We start from the raw sequence: 13,914 nt of genomic DNA, 5'->3' as shown, positions 1-13,914 counted from the left end.
AACAAAAAAAACAAAACAAAAAAAACCCACAAAACCAAAACCCAACTTAACAGTTACTTGAGTCTGATCAAGATTTTTACTTGAACTTCACAGCAGTCTGACTGGTCACCCCCATGTACACCCCAGAACCCTTTCTATACCCCTTCTATTCCAAGTATTCCACATCAAGACATCTCTCATCTCCCCAGACCTCTACCTGTGGGCTAAGTTATAAACTAAGAGCTATGTGTTACCATGGAGAAATTACTATATTATATAAGGCATTCACCTTATGTCAATGGATAGTAAACACACCCAACATTTTATTTAATAAATTTTATTTATGCAAAGGCAACCCAAATGTGTGTAAAAGTGAAAAAGCTCTTTTTACATATTAATAAAAACTTTTTTTTTTTTCTTTGCACGCTTTCTGTGTGGGAAGAGTGAGAATTTGACTGTTGTATTTACAGAAACCCACTAAGCTTGTTTGAAAATATAGACATTGGTATTAAGTCATTCTTATTTTCCCTAAAAGCTAATTGCTGTACAGTATACAACAGCTCAAAGTGCCTAAGCTATACAAGCTTTTCATGCCTGATTCAGAGTATTCACATTTTGATGTTAATGCCTCTGCCCAGTGCTTGGTTTTGGGGTTTTTTGTTGTTTTGGTTTTAGTTGGTTTTGGTTTGTTGTTTCTTTAATTTCTACAGTAGTCAAATTATCTTACAGTGTCAGTACTTTCTTAAGGAAGAAAAGTTATGTTCCTTGACTCTCCAGTTCAGCTGCTGCTATATCTGGATCTTCATCATTGTAAATGTTTTCTGCCTAGAGACACAAAATATGACATTACAAGTGGTAGGCACAATTGTTTTCAAACAATTTTCTAAACTATATATAGAAAAACCATAATCCCAAGAAAGCACAGACATCATCCCCTCCTTAAAGGGACCTACTCACTGCCTTTTCTTGAGGGACAGCCACATTTAGGAATGTGCACACATTGGCCAGAATTCAGCAGTTGTCTTCTCAAATTGTTTTATTTCAGCAGCATAAGCATTAGCTATTTAACCATTAGCCTTACCATGAACATTTTACTTGGACTTCTTTCAACCTCAGTCTGAACACACAAAGCAAGTTAAAAAATAGGTATAAAACAAACCCAAAAGCCTGACCTGTGACACCCATTTAAGTCTGCTACATTTTTTTAACTTACATTACTCCCAAGTGACTTTATTCTACATTTATGAGATAACTGATCAAATTCCAGTTATGTAAAAGAATATGAACTAACTAGAGAGTTAAAAGGCATCTTGCTTCACAGTCACTGTGCAGGGACAGCGGGAGAGTAAGTCTTGGCTAGCATTGGATATAAGTTTGCAACTGCCACATTTATTCTTAATATTAACTACTGCCTAAGACTTGGAGTCATGAATTAGCTAGCAGCTGCATTCAGATTGTTTTAGTCTTTGTTTTCTTCTGAAAGTCTTACTCTCCAGTCAAGAGTGTAAGAAGAACAGGGGACAGACTACTTTCAGCCACTGAAGGCACAAGCTGCCCTAAGAAGAACAAGCCATTTCAGTTTCATTTATACAAGCTTCAGAGCAGCTGGAGAGCAGTTGTGACACTCACCATTTGCCATATCTGCATTATGTTGTCCTCCGATACAGAACAGATTACCCAAGGCTCATTAGGATTCCAACTGAAGTCTGAAATTTTGGCAGTGTGTCCTCCATGAATAAACTGTTAAAAAACCCACAAGCTTCAATAAGCCATTTAGTCTGTAGAGAAAAGCCTGTTAAAACCCACGATTCAGAAATTAAATTTCTCATGCTGATGACTACACTAAGAACAAAAAATTGCTACTAGAGATTCACAGTACAGGTGTAAAGAAGGTGTGTGAGAGACAGCACACTCCACTCCCTGCTTATGGACACATCCACAATTGCCAAGACAGTGTTTAAGACAGCAGTTTGTGTTATTATAGCAACAACTGACTGACATCCTCAAACTGGTGTGACTTCACGTCACGTCAAGCTGTGAAATCCAGCCATGTTTTATTTGCATTACCTCATGTAATTACGTGAGCCCTTAAACAGCTACACAGGAAATGAGCAAACCAAACTATAAGCATTTTTAGTTGTTTGCTAAGGAAGCAAAACAAAACACAAAGCTTTGCACTTTCTACATCAATAAGGCTAACTATAAGGGACCTAACTGGTGTAATGCAAGATAAAACAATTTGAGGCCTTGACTTACACGTTTAGTTATAAAAGAGTACCAACTAGTACACAGTCAAACTGTAAATCTATTCAATAAAAAAGATGTGTAAATCATGTCCAGGACAGCTTTGAAAAAATGTAATTTCTTCAGAATTGAACAGAGGAAACCTACTGCCAGTTAAGAGCAATGGACTGAAAACTGTGAGGGGTGAAAAGGTTTATGAACTGCTGCAGTTTTAGTAGCACAGTCACAAGGCACCATACTGCCATACAGCACCTCAGCAGACTGAAACCTCAACAAATGCATACCAGCAGCTCAGGAGGCCCATCTTCTGCATCCTCTGCAGACTGCTCTTCTCCAATTTTACTGTAAGAAAGTAGTTTATCCTTTTCATTAATAATGAAAATTGCATCCTATACCAGCTTAAAAGTCAACAGCCTTTCTTTCCAGTATTTACTTTTGCTATTGGCTTTTTTGTCAATTAAGTCTAAGCCTCAAGTACAAAACATCAACTGTTTGGCGTTATCATTACTGAAACAGTCCAACTTGTGAAGCACATGGAGGTAGAAATCACTTCTTTATAAAGACAACAGAAAACAATTCTATCATCAGCAAGAAATCCTGACAGAAGTACAGTGCTGCTTCTACTGTATACCTGAAAGACCAGGCCCGAGCTAAGCAAGGAAGGCCAGAGAACAGCACAAATCCAATCTACCAAGTAAAGTGGGACTGCAGCCTGTTTTTTTTCTTTTTCCCATCTGTCCCTATATACTAAAAGAAAGGAATTGCTCTCACCTTAGATCCCATACATTAAGCCGACGATCAGTACCACTTGAAGCAAGAATTGTTTCATTATGAGGAGACCAGTGAACCTATTGAAAGAAAACAACTTGACTGGAGCAGTTACTGATTTCCAAAACATACCCTAAATAACCACTGTAAGCACCTAGCTGTGAATTTTCAACAACCATGCTCAATGAATCAGTTTCTTCCAGCACAGAGGATATCCTATAGTTCAAATGGAGCACTCAGAAGTCTGAAGATTTCTCATACTGAACAGCCAACATTATTTCACTGGTACAAATTCACTGTATCATGAAATTTGTCTAAAATTCACTGTTATTTCCACCTACTAAGTAGGCAGAGTTCACAACGTTAGATTTGAACCCAACTCCTCTTCGCAGGAGGACATTTTAGAGAAACTTTCCACCTGTACTGAGGGGTAGTTGCAGGCTCCCAGTATCTTTTTAGCAGTAAGTTGTGAACTATTTGCTTTAAATTGGAGAAAGGCAGAAAGAAACTACATGGTACCATTTGTACTGTTGAATCAAAATTCACTCTTTAACAGACTTTTATTTACTGTGGTTGGTCCCCACAATAAATTATTGTCCTACTCCGTACTCTTACAGATTTTGCTACTGTTTTTGAGAAAAGTTCACCCACCTGAAAAATTTCATCTTTATGAGACTCGAAAGAATGGAGCTTCAATTTTAAATTTCGAAGATCCCACAGAGCCACTGTCTGGGAGAAGTAACAAGAAATCATTTTTACTGTAATGGCTACAGAACTGTCATTTAAAATACTTTAAAAGTGTGTACAAGTAAATACCTTGTCAGCAGAACCAGTTGCTAGAATGAACTCGCTGTAAGGGTTGAAGGACAGGCAGTTGACCTCGGCTGTATGAGCATCTACAGAATGACTTGGCTTGGATGTGGTATTAGATCTTGTGTCCCAACTGTTGCAATGAAGGGTTTGCGGGAGAGAGAGAGAAGCAAGGAGAGAGTGAACAAACAAATTTTCAGATTTTTTTTCACTACATTACAGATTAGTTTAAGAGACTACATTATTACTAAACCTAAGTCTGAAGCTACAGCTTTTATTAAAAAAATCTTTCAGGATTTTGCATCTGTTGTACATGAGCAGTTGGCACCAGGAAGCTGATATGTGTATTAATTATGTTTTCTTTTCAAATTATGTAAACACATTAAATGACACACAGCTTTCGGTGATGCTGCAGCATTGCTATGACCGATTGCACTACAGAGCTACATTAGACCATTCCAAAATTCCACTGGTTTTTGTTTTGTTTTGTTTTTAATTAAGTGCTCTGGACTGGTCCACTGAGAACACAGAGCAGGCACTATCCAGAAACCACTTAACCCCAACTCACATCATAAGCTTCTGGTCATCCGCCACAGATCCAAAGAGGGATTCATGGAGCAGATGCCATGCCACGTCTTCTACTACTGCAGAGTGCCCAGTAAAGATGGCCTTTGCATCAACAACTTTGCCTTCTTTTGGTCCAGCACTTATATCCCATAAACACACAGTCTGCAAGTAAAGAGTCATTTGAGCACAGACTCTGTATTATCTTTCAAATAAAGAAATAATCACTTCCTACATATAAACAGAGGAATGACACACCTGAAACAGTTGTTTTTGAAAAGGAACACTTAATATGCCACAAGTGAGAAGTGAGCTAAGTTATAAATCAGTTTTCTGAAAATTTCAGGCCCAAGTATTATTTATAAGGTCACAAAAGCAACTTATACTTTTAAAGCCCACAAATAAATTTATAAGCTAATATTTCAGTTCATTTTTGAATCTTACAAATTTATGGTCTTAGACCCCAGCCAGTTTAAAGGGTTGTTATACAACAATTTATTCCAGCGAGTAATTATAAAAACATTCTGTTCTTACTTGATCAAAAACGTTACAAAGAACTGGTTGTTGATACAGCCCTAAGTCAACTGACAGCCTTTAGAAATAGCAGGAACAGTACATGAGAGCTTCCCCACATGACATATATAGCTACCCTAACCCGTTTTTTCTCTATTAATCTATTACAGCATAAACTAGGAGGAGTTGTCTTGTTTGTTTTGAGCTAGGGGAAGAGATGTGTTTTTTACATGATCATCTGATGCACTGAGAAGATGTCCACTGAGATTTGAGTTCCATGATAAACCATAGCCTTCCTTCTGGTGCCCTCTTAATCTAAGGTCAGGATTACACTCTCCACTTGGGTCTGAAAGAGAGGAAATACCTTCCATTCAGCTTCACCTTGCATATCAATCTGTAAGAGCATCTTTATCACCCAAGAACTTTGTTTCCATACACAAGCCTCACAGAAGAATGCTGCTTCCAAGGAGACCTGCTTATGATATTAAGCGTAACCAGGCAGTTAAAGTCATCAGAGACACAGGCCTTCTTATTTCACTTCCAGAGCCCATCATCTCTCCTCCTAATGAATCTCCTTGTTAAATACAAGCTTGCCCTTCAACAAGAGGCATTTTGCTTACATTCAAAGAATCTGACCCACCTGGTTTTGAGGGATGTTTGGCGTAGTCAAATACCAACACATCAGCAGAAGGTGTTTTTGTAGCAATAATACAGGGGTTCTGTGGCATGTAACGCGCACGGTTCACTTCACCTTCGTGGTTAATTTTAATCTCCGTTTCAATTTTGCCAGTCACAGATCCAAAGCCACCAAACTCTGTATTTGTCAGAAGAGGTCAGTTTATCACATCATCTATTTTTAACTGGTCAAACAGTATTTTGTGCATCTCTTTCACTCCAAGAAGCAGTGGTAAGCACTGTATCATAATACAGTAAAGATCATGAAAGACTAGCACCATGTGGCACAACAGCATTAACACTAGGTATTTTGAATTCTCTATGATAAAAACAAAAATTCTGAAAGAGTCTGTATTTGAGGTAGATGGCTGTTTTCACCACCACTGACAGAGCCAACAGAAATGCTAGTAGGAATTGCATATCATCATGTTACCTAAATTATTCTGATGCAAGTAGTTTCCTGGGTTTAGTCAGTATTATTAGATCTAGAGTCCATCAGATCTAGAATTAGTGTGAAGTGGTAAGCATAAGTCAGCTTTAGAATGTAACAGAAAGTTACAATACCATTAGACAGGACACTTACTAATGCTACTGCTAAAACAATGTAAGAATGGATACACTGCCCACCTCCTTTCTCACTGTCATACTGTGAAGTATCAAATTGGTCATCATTGGGAATCTGGACTCTTGCAACAACCAGGTGGTTCTGTTCATCAGACGTGTGAGTTCCCAAAACCAGCCAGTGTAGAGCATAATCCTTTCCTTCTGGCCTGTTTAGAATAATAAACATATGGAATAAAAGAAAGTGCTCAGTTTGATAGCTACCAAGATCCAAACTTCTTCAGGGAGCTAGGAAAGACAAGACTGGTGTAAGAGATCCTTTCCTTTGTCACAACAGATTTGTCCTATAAAGTGAACTAAACTCTGACATAAGCAGGCCAAAGGTAGAACCAGCAAAGCTAGAGTGGCCATATAAGTCAGTAATCATTGCCACTATGGCTAGAAAGAGACAGTTATTATTTGTCACTAGAAGTGACACTATTAGCTACTTCTGTCTTTAATCCCTTTAGCAGTTGCATAGTATTAATTCAGAAAACAATCAATACTACTTTCTATAAAACAAAATACTAGGGACAAGTGGCAACCTGTCTTAGTTACTTAGACGCTTTTGTATTTCAGTTCAGAAGCCCATTTTTAAACACTGCACAAATCCTAGCTAACTGGAATAAAATTTCTCTTCTGGCAGGTAAATGCAACATTTAGCAGCAAGCAAAAGGCTGGATGGACAGCGCCATTTATCTCTAAAAGGAAAACATTTGAATAGTTAAAACCAAACAAATTCTACGTTCTTGAAAGCAACAAACCAATCACGCTGTCTGAATCCAAGCAAAGCAGGAATCCTTGGGGCAATCATAAACCACCATAAGTGCTACCACATCATTTCCAAGGCACCATCACACATTTTGAAGGGGAAAAGTACAAGACAAAACAGAAAACACACAATGCACACTCACTTACTTGCATCAGAAACAGGTGTCCCATCATGCCAGGTGCCATATAAAGAGACAGTCCTTGCCTTAAATGGCTTACATATTTTGACACTGGATAATTGGAAATACCAGGTTTTAAACTGAATATTAAGTCAATCTGTAAAATACGAGGCAAGCAGAAGTGTTCCTCATAAGGGCTCCACACCCTCAAATCCCCACTTCATTTCCTCCATGCCACAACTAGCTAAGCTCACATCTCTCAACATCTCCCCCAAACATGCTGGTATACAAAATTAAGTGATCACCTAACCACACATGTAAGGTAGAATTCTAAAGAGGTAAGACACTGTAATCTGATTATTGCATGAACTTTACACAAGATATTTTAAAACCCAGCTGCATCCAGTTTACAACATGAGGGACCCAGCCCTCATCCACTCCCTCAACCAAGCCCTGAGCGGTTACTGTGACAATTAAAGTTCTACAGTAGCTGGCAGATAAATAGAATCTATCCCCACCTTCAAAATTCTTTAGGAAATGAACCACCAAGACCACAACTTTCATGGGGAGGTGGAAGAATGGGAAAATTAGGATGTGTGAAGCCAACAGCAACCAGGGACAGATGTAGGACATGAAGCACAAGTCTTAGAACAATACCCTCTTAAATACAAGTCCAGACTTGAAACAAAACAAGAAAAGGAAACAGATACTATAGCTTCTACAGAATAGTAATCTGCCTCACTTAAGGAAAAATACTCATCAAGAAAAAGCTAATTTAGTACATAGATTTCTCTGATCAGAGTTAACTACAGAAGAGTGCTAAATCTCCTGTATTGATACTTTAAGAAATATTTCTCTACACACAACTCGTGACAGTTTCTGCTAGACTATGCTAGAGCTCTGTAAAGAATCAACTCGTGCCTCTTTTTTCCTCAAAGCTTCTGCATACCCAAAGGGCTTTTAAAGTTGTAAGCAAAATACAGTGCTACAATCTCAGGAGTCTTAACAAAAATCATTCTCGTCTTGCGTGGCTTTCATCCTTAAGTTACCATAGTTAAGAGAGTAAGAAAGAGCAGTGGCACAAGCAACTGCACACAGCCTCTGCTCCCGCTCTGCAAACTAAGCAAATCGGCAGCGGAGCCCTGCGTCCCCCTGGCACCTTCCAGGCCTCTCTTCCCTTCTCTCACCTGGTCACGTCGGGCAACCACTGCACGGTGAGGCTGGGCCACTCCAGCGCGTGTGTCATCACCAGGTCGTACAAGAAAGGCGTGTTTTTCTTCCAGATCTTGTACTCCTCGCCGATGACGCGCTCCTCCACCGTGTCTTCCAGCGCTGCGGGAAGGGGGAGAGAGCAGAACCCAGAGTCCCGGCGCCGGCGGCCGCCGGACCGAGGCGCGGAGCTGGGGCGGGCCACGCGGGACGCCGCGGCGTGCCAGCGCCGGGAGAGGCCGGGAGAGGGGACCACCGCAACCGCAACCGCTACCACCCGGACGGCAGCTCCTTGCGGAGGGAGGCCGGAGTGCCTCAGCCCTGCCCCACCCGCGCCCTCAGCCCGCCGCCCGGCCGCGGAGCGGGAGCACCGCCTCGCCTACCTTCCTTGCTCGCCATCTTGGGGTCGCGCCTGCGCGCGGAGGCGAGAAGCGGGCGCGGAGCCGCGGCTGCCGGCGGGGGCGAGGAGGGAGAGCAGGGAGAGGAGGGAGAGCAGGGAGAGGAGGGCCGCGGGGGGCGAGGCCGGGAGCGAGGGCCCGGCCGCCTAGGGCACCAACGGCGCCGCCGCCGCGCGCGGGCTGACCGCACTTCCAGCCCGCGCCGGCGGTTAGTGGCAGTTGGTGGCGGTTGGTGGCGGTTGCGGTGGCGGCCCAGGGGGAGCGGTCCCGGAGGCGCTGGCGGGCGGAGAGGAGCGGGTGAGATGTCGGGGCTGTGGGGCCCCTTCCTGGCCCCGGCAGCGCCCGGGCTCGGGGCCCCCGAGGCTGACGCTGCAGCCGTGCCGGGATGGGGCGGGCGAGGAGGAGGAGGAGGAGGAGGCGGGCGGCCGGCCAGGCGCGGGTCTGGCGGCGAGAGGCCTGGGCGCCCTGCTGCCGCCAGGTGGGGCTGTGGGTAAAAGCAGCTCTCCCGCAGCGGGAGCGAGCGGAGGGGCTCGGAGGTGCTTCCCCTCCTCAGCCCCGCGGGGGCAGCTGGAGCGGCCGCCGGGGCGGGCGTGGGACGCGCGGTGCGCCCGCGGCTCTGATGAGCCTCCTCCGCTCGCCCGGGTTTCGCCGCTGCCCCACAGCCTCAGCCCGGCTGTCGGTGCGCTGGGAGGCAGGTGCACGCACCAGCTGTACGCAGCCCGGTGAGTAGCTGCTGCTGCTGCCCCGGGCGACGCGGTGCTCCCGGGGGCAGGCACCGGTGCTCCCGCCTCCCGGCGGCCGCAGGGGTGCCACAAGCGGGACGCTGCCGGGAGCCGAGCTGGGGCAGCGCTCCCGACAGCACTGCTGTGGAAGGTCCGAGTGCGGAAGTGCCGGCCGCGGGTGTCGCTAACACTCGCCTTCCCTGCGGACGGGATAAAGTAAAAACTGAGAATGCTGGAGGTGAGAAATAAACCCCCCCCCAAATGCTCAGGAGTTGATCATTAAAAGAGGAAAGGACAAGACACATCTTTAACCTCAGTTAAAAAAAAACGAGGCCTGCAGGAACGAAGGGCTAGAGATCGTCCTCGTGGGAACACGCGGAGGCAGCTGCCTTCGGGAGCCTTCAGGAAAGCCAGGGGGAAGCAGAGGGAAGGGGTCTGGGCAGCTGGCTGTGCGGGGCTGCTGCGGTGCTGGGCATGCTCTGGGGGTTAGGCTGCCCGGTGCGGGGGCTGTGCAGACCCTCAGCGCTGCAGCGTGTTTCGTCTGCTCTCCGCCCTATGCAGAGGCTTGGGGCTTTGGTGGTAAAACAGAACTTTACTGGAGACCTAGCGGCTATCAGGTCTGCATTCGAAACAAACATTTAGCAGCAAAGAATAGCAGTCGGCTTGTATTTCCTGTGTCTTGATTAATAAGCCCTAAATTATATTAAAACTTAGATATTAATCCCACTTTACAACTGATGGTCTTTATGTAAAAATGCCTAGAGGCCACTGCTGAATACTTTTTTCAAGTTTTTTGTTGTTTAATTTTCTAGGAGAAAATTACTGTTTGAACTGTTTGTTAGTTGCAGTTAAAGCATGGAAGATGCTGAACTGCGTTACTGAATTCTTAGTCACATCAGTCAATGTTACAAGAGTTTTAAATCCTGTTGTGTCTAATTAGGGTCAGTGGTATTGTCTGACTGCTGTGGTGAGTGGCACAGCTTCATTTAAGCAGTCGCATACAAATGAAACATGCAGCTTTGCCACCATTCCTGCCCAACCTTGTTCTCTTGTTTCAGCTATCACTAACCAAAGGACCATTTAATTTGACTGCTTTCTATTCAGCTTAAATGAGAAGTTCTTGTCATAGGTAACAGCCTTCTCCAGGGTAGATCTCTTTGGCAAGCAGTAACACTTTACAGCAGAATAATGGAAGTAGAGGCAGTTAAGAATCAGGTTTGATTCTCCCAAATCCCCCTAAACATTCAAAGGAACTTTCTGTCACCAAATTGCGTGGGTTTTCTTACTGTATTGTGACTTAGAGTCTTAAGATGAGTTCTTGCTTCAGTGTCAAGGAGCTGAATCCTGTATCACTACGGTTCATATGCCTTGAGCCCCAGAAGGGAAGGGAATTGGCTCTGTAGGGAAGGTCACTGTGCTCAGCTAGAGACAGTAGCAGGAGAAAGAGGGGAACACGCAGCCAAATAAGAGCTGGCACTTTTTAATGTCCCTCTGTGGGGACACTTTTCATGGCCTGAGCCTTCTATGGTCTGGACTCCAGTTTTTTCAAATAAGGAATCCAGTTATGGAAAATGTTTATGTCTAGGAGAGGCTGGAGAGCTCAGAGGCTGGTAATTGCAGCCAAAGGTTGTAGCATGGGAATCAGGGAAGAAGGATGAGGGTAGGCAGCTAGCTCTTCAAACAGGAAAACTTACCTAATGAACTGTGGCTTTTTTGGCCAGAGTGTTAAAAAACATAAATATTTTGTTGAAGAAGCTAAATAACTATGTGTTAGTCTTCCTCTCAAACCTTCACAAAGTGGAACTAAAGCTATGCATGGCTTACTTATTCAAAATGCGAATCTTGTTAAATTATTTGGAAACTGCAAAATAATCCACTATGTAGGAGTGCGTGAGTGAGTCTGTTAAGACAAACACAGAACCTTGATCATACAAGAAGTGTTACCAGCTTGCCTTGGCAACGCTTACTAGTTGTTTTGGTATTTGCTGCCAAGTATGTGTCTACTCCTGCAAAGTGCTGAGGCCTTCGTAAAATGCTGGAAAGTGAAGACTGAACCTTTCAGAGTCTGTGAGTTGTTACAGAGTGTTGATCACTTAAACCTCAGTTACTGGATAAAGGAAATCTCTGTCAGGCTTCCTGGCTTTGATCTCTGTTAGCTCTCAGTAAAGGGCAATTACATGGCCCCTTGAAAGATCAAGCCCATATGAGCATTTGGGTGGGATGCTCTTGGGCCTTTTGCTGTGAACAGCAGTATTTTTTTGCCACAGCTTACCTGGGATACAATGGGAGAAATGTGAATTAGTTTTGGAAAATGGTAAACAAAATTATCCTTCAGTGATGTCATGGAGGGCTTGGCTGAACTATAAGTGAAGAGAGGAATTGCTCCCTAACCATCCACAAGTTTTTTTATACTTTGTTTATGATCTGCAAATCGGGTTGGATTTGCCTTGTTAGCAATGATACAAGCACACAACTACATTTTATTTGAATTTAAATCCACATACTAAAATTCCTGTTAAGTGCTTTTCTCCCATTGAGATTGTCATGGAAAAAACAATTTATAAACAGTACAGCTATCAAAGGTACATCATGGACTCTTACGTTGGTTGTTTGCAATTCATCAGCATGATCACATCTGTGACCACACATCTGAAACACATCCTTTGATTCCCACACTTTGTAAGGAAAGTAATTATCCAAGGCTGTTGTTCCATCACTTGCAGTATGTGTGAAATGTACGATATATTCGTTTTGACGTAAAAGAGTGACTTGAATCATAAGCTTTATTTTATTAGGTTGTACTTCTTTCAAACTTAAGATTAAATACTGCATTTTCATTTCAGTGAAAAAAAATCTTTCCTGCATCCTCAATTGTATGTGCTACCTCATGCTTCAAATGGCCAGATATACTTATGAAGAATTACATCCACTTACTAATTTTCAGCTTGAAGACATGTATACTGATTTATTACTCTGCAAAGAATTAGCTGGCTTGCTGATGCTTGTGTCTCTTATACACTATGCAGAGCTGACGGATGTTCTTAGCACAACTCAGCAAGTAGATGTATCTATTACTGTGAATGGCCATTGCAGTCAGAAAATTGTTTACACAAAAGCTCAGAATTGCCCATTGGAAAACTAAAGTAATAGCCTCAACATTTGTTACTGTCTATTCTATTTGCTGTCAATGATAGTCTCAGTGGCCTGTTTCAAATAAAGCATCATTTTCATCAAACATGCAGATAAGAAGAACACACTTCAGTGTAATTGATGCAAACATCCATTCAGAATTTCTCAGATGTGACTGTTTATTTTCCCCACTGCTTATCCAATATCTCTTTGTATTAACCCAGCAATTATCTCCCCAGCATAAATCACACCTAACAGACACCCTGCTTGGGCTGTAACAGTGTCTTGGACTTCCTTGTTCGCTGCGAGATGCGGTTTGGGATTTGTCTCATGACAGCACGTCTCTGGTGGTTCACTGCTAAACAGGCTTGGCTGTGTTTTTCTCCTGTTATGCAGCATATGTACGCTCCAGAGCCATGTGCAAATGATAGCTTTCACATTGCAACACATAAAGTACATTTGTAGGAACATCGGTACTTAGGGGAAGGCATGACTCACTCGGATCACATCCAGCATTGTAGACAAATGCTCCTCTTGCACCTTCTTGGTGGGATTGTTCCCACCATTGGGATGCTGTAGTGGGAACTCATTGAGCGGTGTGTTTTGGATGAGTAGCACCACTTGTCACACTTTCAGCTAACCATAATGAATTGTATTGAACTTCATGCTGCAAATGAGAAGGAATCCTATGGCAGTCTTATGCATTCCTTCAGTATTCAGGGATAAACAGTGTTTTAGCTTTGCTGTAGAATACGTTTATGTTGGAAAGTACAAACTAAGCTTGTTCTCGTACAGGAAGCCAACCCATTCCCCTCCCAAAATAACATTTAACACTGCACTAAGCTCTAACTAACAAATCCAGCCATGCTGAACACATTTCTTGATGCTTGCCATGGACATGGCAGCATTCCCTCAATGCTTAGGCTTGCTGGGCTATTTCTGTGCTCTGTGGTGTTTACTTAATATTTTCTATGCATTTTTAAATAATTCCATATAGAATGGCAGGTAAATTATTTGAGGCATAGATCTCAACACGTATGTAACTGGCTTGGTGTACTTTTATTAATTTCATACAGTAGTGGAAGTGGTGGAATTACTGAGGAGCAGGAGAATATGCATGGAGAATAGCCATGGGAAAAGAAGAAGTGCCTCCTCTATCTGTAAAGAAGTAGATAAAACAATATGAGACCAGCTAAGGGCTGGGGCTTGCTGTGAGCAGCACTGTGAATGTTGACAAAAATCAGAACACTGTTTATCGTGTGTTTGGTGTGTGATTCGCTACATCCTGGGAACCTAAGGTCTGTGTATGTGCCAAGGAGCAGGTGTGAGTGCTGTTTACATTCTCTGTACCATGATTGCTTATTCTCAGTTCCCACTGTAAAAGTATATAAGGGAGCATTTTTCTCATAATAA

General features: G+C 43.0%; 1 protein-coding gene across 1 annotated transcript; it reads right to left on the bottom strand.

Moving 5' to 3' along the window:
• Nucleotides 1–300: 300 nt before the first annotated feature.
• On the bottom strand, nucleotides 301–9,014 carry RBBP7 (RB binding protein 7, chromatin remodeling factor). The gene is made up of 12 exons (XM_051644019.1): nucleotides 8,636–9,014; nucleotides 8,231–8,375; nucleotides 6,181–6,323; nucleotides 5,519–5,692; nucleotides 5,109–5,224; nucleotides 4,370–4,530; nucleotides 3,808–3,934; nucleotides 3,643–3,720; nucleotides 2,995–3,071; nucleotides 2,508–2,565; nucleotides 1,609–1,719; nucleotides 301–804 (listed from the first exon to the last, which is right to left on the bottom strand). Exons 1-12 carry the CDS (start codon nucleotides 8,649–8,651, stop codon nucleotides 736–738), a joined length of 1,275 nt encoding a protein of 424 aa, XP_051499979.1. The 5' UTR covers nucleotides 8,652–9,014; the 3' UTR covers nucleotides 301–735.
• Between the last annotated feature and the right edge of the window lie 4,900 nt (nucleotides 9,015–13,914).

Source organism: Apus apus, chromosome 1 (assembly GCF_020740795.1).
Source record: "Apus apus isolate bApuApu2 chromosome 1, bApuApu2.pri.cur, whole genome shotgun sequence".
Lineage (NCBI taxonomy): Eukaryota > Metazoa > Chordata > Aves > Apodiformes > Apodidae > Apus > Apus apus.
This window is presented reverse-complemented; position numbering and strand designations above follow the sequence as displayed.